Source organism: Procambarus clarkii, chromosome 34 (assembly GCF_040958095.1).
Source record: "Procambarus clarkii isolate CNS0578487 chromosome 34, FALCON_Pclarkii_2.0, whole genome shotgun sequence".
In the NCBI taxonomy this organism is placed as follows: Eukaryota; Metazoa; Arthropoda; class Malacostraca; order Decapoda; family Cambaridae; genus Procambarus; species Procambarus clarkii.
The window spans coordinates 11,906,703-11,915,094 of record NC_091183.1 but is presented as its reverse complement, the minus strand read 5'-3'; the positions used below and the strand labels follow the sequence as shown (position 1 = coordinate 11,915,094).

The following is an 8,392-nucleotide window of genomic DNA, read 5'->3' as shown; positions in this document are numbered from 1 at the left end:
GTCCTGAAGCATTACGAGGAAAATTTCAAAACACCTAATTGATTGAAATCCGTTGCGAGTATTTGCCATTTATCTTGCAACTCAATTGGCAACGGATCATCCCATCCCATATGTTTCTGCCAGCATTCCTGCATGAGGAGTTTGCCCCTTATTAAAATAGGGCTAAGTAAACCCAAAGGGTCAAATGGTTGACTGACATACGAGAGCAATTTTCACATGGTAAGGGATGAATTATTGGTTTGTGCTGACTTGACATTCATCTCGTCTGTAACTGTGTTCCATTCCACGCCCAGAACCATTAACTGATTAGGCACCTGATAACCCAGTAATTCTTTCTCGATTATCTGGTTTAATGATTTGTTGTTTGAGGCCCATGATTGTAGTGGCATATTGGCTCCTAACAACTCACGGTTAGCCTCATGGTAGATATCTACCAATTTGGATTTTTCATTAGTAGTTCCCTGGAAATTATTGACATACAAGTTGTCACTAATCTCTGCTTTATAAGGGCTATCTGACTTCTTCAAATGCGTATCTAATGTGGCTTGAAGTAGAAACAGTGAAGAAGACGCACCGAATAGCACAGAGACAAACCGGTAGGTTACGACATCACTGTCAGGATCCAGTGGGTCCTTAATCCAGAGATATTTGGTGTAATTACGATCCTCCTCTTGTAAGCCTATTCTAAGGAAAGCTTTACTGATATCAGCAGTATAAGCGAAAATACCAATGCGCAATCGTAACAATACGTCATGTAGCCTTTGTGTCAGGCTAGGTCCCGTTTGGAGACATTCATTCAAGGACACGCTGTTTGCCTTCACTTTGGCACTACAGTTGAAGACGATATGTATTGGCGTTGTCAATGAATCTTTCACCACAGCGTGATGGGGTAAATAGTGACCTGTTTTTCGGTCATCATTATCAACAACTTTGATAAATTTACTGTGGAGTTGTTGTTGAATTAATTGATGATACATGTTCAATTTATCTGGCTGTTTCTTCAGCTGTATTAATTGAGAGGCTGCCATGTAATAATTAACTGGAAGTTGTGGTTGATTCAACTTCCATGGCAGTCTCACCCAGTATTGTTTGTCTTTATAGACAACTGTGTCCAGATATTGCTGGTAAGTCCACGCATCATCAGGGCTTGGTTTATCAGGGACAATACCTAAAGTGTCTAAATCCCACAGACGATGTACAGGTGGATCAGACTCATTATCTTCAGATAGTTCTCTGAAATGTAGTGGTAACTGTTCCAAGCCTAGTCACGCCACTATTGAATTGTTAGTTTGTTTGTTGGAAGAGCACTGGTCCAGTAAGCAATTTGCCTCCAGCAGATGACAACAGATTCATTCCGTGTTGTCTGGTGCATCCTGTTATAAATTTGTAATAATAGTCAGCGAGGATACCAACATCTGTGAGGCAGTCAGAATTTATTTTGTGATCTGCTAGCCTCATGCAGTTACGTCTGAGATATCTCACAGTATGAGCTAGTCCTGTGACCTGCAGGTCTGAAGGAAGTTTATCTACTACCATCACTTGTATTGGACTAGTGGAAGATCCAAGTCTTACCAACACTTTGACTACTTGGTATTCACGCGGTTCACTATTAGTCAAGAACCCAGAAATATTCAGTCTCACACTTTTGGCAGGTTTTAATTTCAACTGCTCGACTAATTGTTGTGTGATGAAAGTTTTCTGTTATCCTAGATCAAAGAGACCTCTAGTGTTAACTCTAGGTTTTCTATCAATTAGTTTGAGTTGAGCCGTAGGCAGAGTAGTATTATTGCCTGACTCAGTAGCAAGTACATTTATTTCTTGGTGTATCTTGCAATTTTGTACTGTGGTAGAATTCATAGAATCCATCCTAAGTGTCACTGATTGTGAAGAAGTTTTCTACATAAGGCATAATGATGCACACCTTTGTTGCATCTACTGCACAACCGTAGATGTACTACACATTTACTGGGATCATGAGAACCGATGCACTTGGTGCATCTGTGTAATTCTTGTAGCCGTTTAATCCTGGTATTAAAGTTAGGATAAACATTGCATTTGTAGGGACATGTTCTTGTTTGCAGAACAGACACTTTCTCTCTCTGGCTAAGTTTGTCTTCTTAGTAGACACATCAGTTGTAACGTCAGAGAGAGATACTGAATATATACCTACACTACCACTCCTTTTCCCAGTGGATAGAGTAGTACTCGGTTTGAATTTATTGGACTTATTCAAAGTCGATTTGGATTTGACTGAGTTGTCAAGGTTAGGTTGTTTAGACTCAGGTTTAATCTTATCATGAGTTTTCAACCTGTTAAACGTTATTCTCAGTCCCTCGAATATTTGCTCGAGAGTGAGAAACTCGGTTTTATAGTTTGAGTAGATTTCTGCTAAAATATTTCGAGGTAATTTCCTCTGTAAAAGTAACTTAATTGACCATTCTGAGGCTGGTACATCAACTTTAGTACCTAAGGCCTTCACTAGAGACTCTACTTCTAGCCTGAAGCTTTGAAGTGAGTCTGGTCGGTTACTTGGTGCATTCAGATCCAGTAACTGGTAATACAGGTTTGCTATACTCAACTCCTTGTTGCAGTAGTTCAACTTTAGTAGTTTTATAGCTTCCTCATAATTACTCTCAGTGAGAGCTAGGTTATTTATGACCTTTTTAGCCTCCCCTTTGAGAAGACTAATTAGGTAAGAGAATTTAGAAACTCTGTCAAGACAAGATTTTTTATGTATATGAACTTCAAATGAAGACCAAAATGTGCCCCAATTTTCTTCATCCAGCCCTGCAAATGTAGGTAAGTCTAAGGTAGGCAGACGAATCTCGGGTAATTGATTACTGGATTGAGACATAGTATTATTTGCATCGGATTTATGTTGTTTTACTATATTGGATTGTACATCAAGTTTAACTTGAGTCTCATCTTCATACTGAGAAATTTCTGCTAGAGTTTGATCTATTTCATCAGGATCAGTTTCAGTTGCATTCAGTAGGTCGAGATAAGACTGGATTGTAGATCTGACTTGATCAAATTTGAGATCAGCTACTCTCAATGATGTTTCTAGTTGATGGTAATCAATGGGAGTTGCTTTAGACAAAGTATCAAACTTATTAATCAGTCTGGTTAAATGACCTTTAAGGCCAATATAGGTTCTCCATAACTGTTCAGGAGTAGCCATGGTGGCTTTAAGTCTAAGTTTCATAGGACTTTTATAAGTATTGCTAATGTAGCTTGGGTACTTGCTCATTAGTCGACAAGTAAATTGAATATAGCCTAAATTAATCTGGCTAAATTACACTCTGCCTCACTCGAGGTTAAATGTACCTACCTAACAATAAGTAGCTAAGGATTTTGAGCAGTGTTTGAATGTCACCATTAACTTTCTTCTGGCTAGCTCTTCATTATCACCATTAGATGTAATAGTGATCATTCAGCAGCACTCAAAATTCATGCACACAAATAATTGATACACAAAATAATTAATATGTATATACTCTAATCAGATTTACTACAAAGTTTGAATCCCACCCTTGGTAGGGTCAGCATAAGAATGAATAGTGTATGCGCTACTGACGAGTCCAAGACTAGTTAAAAGAATTTCTACTAAAGAAAATGATTTAGTCTGTGTTTGTGCAAAACTCAGCACAATCACAGCCTAAATTCCTACCTAATAAAGGTTGGCATAAATTAATTTATGGTGCAATAATGTGAATATATATTGTTGTGCTATGTTTTTGTTTATTTTTAGATTTTATAGTTTATATAAATGTGCACTTGCACACACAGGTGAAAATACAAATATGTACAATTAATTTTGGCTTGCTAGCCACAGCCTTTTATGCTGGTTGATTGTGTTGACCAACTTGTCAACTACATGTGACCTAGACTCACCTGACAGGTGTACACCATCTCTTGCCAGGTTTTGCCTCTATGGTCTGGCTGTAAATTAAATGCAAGTGGCATCCATTCGTACTCTCTTCCTCAGCCAAAAGTTTATGTATTTGGCAGCCCTTTGGTAATATTCTGGACTCACTCCCCAATGATTATTATTGCTTAGTTGGCGAGGTTCCACCAATGTGAACACTACTGAACTGCTAACATGTTTAAATGAGGAAATTATTGTTTTAAGGTGATTAATTACCTCAGCTGGGTGTCGAGTAGGATGGATGTCATTACCATCTAAATAAATAATAGTTAGATGGTGAGACCACTCTAACGTTGGTGTTAGTGTTGAGTTATTATAGAAATTGTGAGCTGTTGCTCCTGGTGACCTGAAGAATCTTACCTATGTGTGAGGTAGAGGTCTGAGTGTTGTGGGTAATTGACTGTGTCCCACTAGTGCTACTCTATACAGGAGGTATAAGCAGCAAATAAATTGGTGTGTATTAGGCTAATGTATGTGGTACTCTGCCGGTAACCACAATTAATATAGTGTGGTTAGCCTAGATTACTACACACGGTAATTGGTTATGATTATGCTATTATTGTAATATATCCGGTTCGAAGGACCATATTTTTGTGTTGGGAAGAAAGCTTACTCTCTATTTATTGATTGATGTTTAATTAATAGATTAATTTAAATTAATCGAAGGACCACCTTATTTTTACTGAAAAGGGAAACAGATAAAGGAATAAATGATAAGGACTGAAATACCAGTGCCTTTGGATAATGGAACTATTAAAAGTTATTCTTTAAACTTCAATGGACTGTATGATATATTAATGTTCGTGAATAAACTTTCCGTCCTTCACAAAATGGGGGGTTAATACCAGAAGTAAAATACTCCCAGGACGCTTCATCGAGGCTGGTTCTTCCTCGAATAAAATTAGTAATTCCTACTAAATGATAGCAAATAAACATTAAATAAATTAGTTAGTGGAAAGAAGATTATATGATGGTTAAACAAGAAATCATTCTCATTTGACTTTAATGAGGCTATCAAATTATGCTAGATATCTCAAATCATATAAACCAAATATTCTTGACTGATAATTGATTATTAATGTCACTTAATCAAAGAAAATAATTGAAAAAGTATTCAGCTGCTTAACTGTAATAGTGAACGGAGAGGTAGAGGTGCGATGGTGTCGTCTGCTACTTGCTGCAACACGTGTGACCGAGCGTGGTGTGGGAAAATGAGAGGACCACGACCGCTTTCAACACAAGCTGAAATTTCGACTAAATGTACCAATTGTTTACACCAAATATCCTGTATCCTCACTATACAATAGAAGGAATAAAATTAATTCCTTCTGGACGTTCTTGTTGTTTGGGGAGGTCACGCGGCGTAACGATGGACAGTGCACAATCAAATTTATACAGATATCTCAATATAAACAATACAAGAGCACTTAACCTGCTGGCTGTCCACCTAAGCAATCCTTAGATTGCTACTGAAGCAATTGCACGCTCCTAGGCCGATTAACTGCAAGGGCCTAACGTAGAATTGATGGAAATTCGACTCTCCCTGGATGCACGATGATTGATGGCGTCGCTAGCAGCTTGTGAGCCAGAGCGATAATGGCGTCTCCACACCTCTCTCCCTCAAGCCACCTCACACGTTCACAATAGAATTTAATAATCACGGAGAATTCTTTTCCGTGTAATTACTGATGTAATGCGTTAATGAGAACAGGGTTGCAATTGTAGGGAATTAAATAATATCATATTCTTGTTAAATGGTGTTAATCGAGAAATGGAGAGAATTGTTATTTCCTCCATAGCGTTAGTATGTAACTGATAAAACTGTTACTTGGTGATAATCTCAGTTAATAATTCTCGTTTTTTGGGATCATTAGCAGTTATATTATCTGTAGTTAATTATTGCACGGAATGCTGATAAAATTAGAGAACCACATTCAATTCTCTTATATATTGGTAATAATTATGTTTGGATAGACATTATCTGACACAATCCTGCCTCTCGATGTCATGAGAATATTAGCAATATACTCAGATAAAGAAATATCAATTTATGTTAGCACTACAGTTAGTAGAGTTAATAGTTACTGTACTTAGCATACAATAGTGATTTATTATGATACAATAGTAATGTATCAGTGTTGGAAATTTCCAACATGAGTGACCTCATGGTGGTGGGTGACCTCATGGTGATTAGTGACCTCATGGTGATGGGTGACCTCGCGGTGGTGGTGGGTGACCTCATGGTGGTGGTAGGTGACCTCATGGTGGCGGATGACCTCATGGTGGTGGGTGACCTCATGGTGGTGGGTGACCTCTTGGTGGTGGTGAGTGACCTCATGGAGGTGGTGAGTGACCTCATGGTCGTGGGTGACCTCATGGTCGTCGGTGACCTCACCGTGGCGTATGACCTCTTGGTGGTGGTGAGTGACCTCATAATTGTGGGTGACCTCATAGTGGTGAGTGACCTCATAGTGATGGTGAGTGACCTCATGGTGGTGGGTGACCTCATGGTGGTGGTGGGTGACCTCATGGTGATGGGTGACCTCATGGTGGTGGTGGATGAACTCATGCTGGTGGATGACATCGTGACAGGTGACCTCATGGAGGTGGGAGACCTCATGGTGGTGGTGAGTGACCTGGTGGTGGTGTGTGACCTCATGGAGGTGGGAGACCTCATGGTGGTGGTGTGTGACCTCATGGTGGTGGTGGGTGACCTGAGGGTGGTGGGTGACCTCATGGTGGTGGTGGGTGACCTGATGGTGGTGGGTGACCTCATGGTGGCGTGTGACCTCATGGTGGTGGATGACATCGTGACAGGTGACCTCATGGAGATGGGAGACCTCATGATGGTGGTGGGTGACCTCATGGTGATGGGTGACCTCATGGTGGTGGTGTGTGACCTCATGGTGGTGGTGTGTGACCTCATGGTGGTGGGTGACCTCAAGGTGGTGGGTGACCTCATGGTGGTGGTGGGTGACCTCATGGAGGTGGGTGACCTAATGGTGGTGGGTGACCTCATTGTGATGGGTGACCTCATGGTGATGGTCGACCTCATGGTGGCAGTTGACCTCATGGTGGTGGGTGACCTCATGGTGGTGGGTGACCTCATGGTGGTGGGTGACCTCATGGTGGTGGTCGGTGACCTCATGGTGGTGGGTGACCTCATGGTGGTGGGTGACCTCATGGTAGAGGGTGACCTCATTGTGGTGGGAGACCTCATGGTGGTGGGTGACCTCATGGTGGAGGGTGACCTCATTGTGGTGGGAGACCTCATGGTGGTGGGTGACTTCATGGTAATGGTGGATGACGTCATGGTTGTGAGTGACCTCATGGTGGTCGTGGGTGACCTCAGGTGGTCAGTGACCTCATAGTGGTGGGTGACCTCATGGTGGTGGTGGGTGACCTCATGGTGGTGAGTGACCTCATAGTGGTGGGTGACATCATGGTGGTGGTGAGTGACCTCATGGTGGTGGGTGACCTCATGGTGGTGGGTGACCTCATGGTGGTGGGTGACCTCATGGTGGTGGGTGACCTCATGGTGGTGGGTGACCTCATGGTGATGGGGAGTGACCTCATGGTGGTGGGTGACCTCATGGTGGTGGGTGACCTCATGGTGATGGATGACCTCAAGGTGGTGGTGGTTGACCTCATGGTGGTGGGTGACCTCATGGTGGTGGTGGGTGACCTCATTTTGGCGGTGGGTGACCTCATGGTGGCGGGTGATCTCATAGTGGCGGGTGACCTCATGCGGTGGCTGACCTCATTGTGGTGGGTGACCTCATGGTGGCGGGTGACCTCATGTGGTGGGTGACCTCATGATGGCGTGTGACCTCATGTGGCAGGTGACCTCATGGTGGTGGGTGACCTCATGGAGGCGGGTGACTAACACCCAGGTCTCTCACCAAGATGTATTTTTGAATTTACTGGATGGTTTCATGGATGCAGAAAATTTACATAATCCTGCTTTCAATGATGAATTTTAGTTTTCTGTCGTGGGACGAGAGCGGCCGGCCTCACATTAATCACTTTCTCGCTGATAACGGTGTAGCTGGTCACAGCTGTGGCCAAAAGTCTATCAGTGATGGTGACCATGAGTCCGGGCATCTTCCTGTGTCATGGTCACCTTCAACATACTTCACTAGCATGTTGCTGTTGCTAGTACAAACAGAACAGTCCCTACAACACGCCTAAACTGGGAGGAAGCACTTTTATTGACCTGAATATGTTAGTGGACAACTTGATAATAATTTAATTCCAACTGATGCAATTGTCTTAGGTGCAATCTACACCAGACCAGTCGCAATAACGTTTCTACACGTGTCATGTCGGTGCTGCCCTGGGCAGACAATGTATACATCCCTCTATGTACACATGGACGGAGCGGCAGGCCTGGCTGGAACTGTCATTTCAAGGCCAAAACAGTTTTGTTTGGCGTTTGGCTTAATCCATGGAAAGTGTTACCTC

General features: G+C 42.2%; 1 protein-coding gene across 1 annotated transcript; it reads left to right on the top strand.

Annotated features, from left to right (window-relative positions):
- Positions 1 to 6,081: 6,081 nt before the first annotated feature.
- Positions 6,082 to 7,299, top strand: LOC138370997 (uncharacterized). The gene has a single exon (XM_069335640.1). It carries the CDS (start codon positions 6,082 to 6,084, stop codon positions 7,297 to 7,299), a length of 1,218 nt encoding a protein of 405 aa, XP_069191741.1.
- Positions 7,300 to 8,392: the final 1,093 nt, after the last annotated feature.

What these genes read in the sequence shown, in the direction of transcription:
- LOC138370997 (XM_069335640.1), top strand. Translation starts at nt 6,082, where the DNA reads ATGAGTGACCTCATGGTGGTGGGTGACCTCATGGTGATTAGTGACCTC.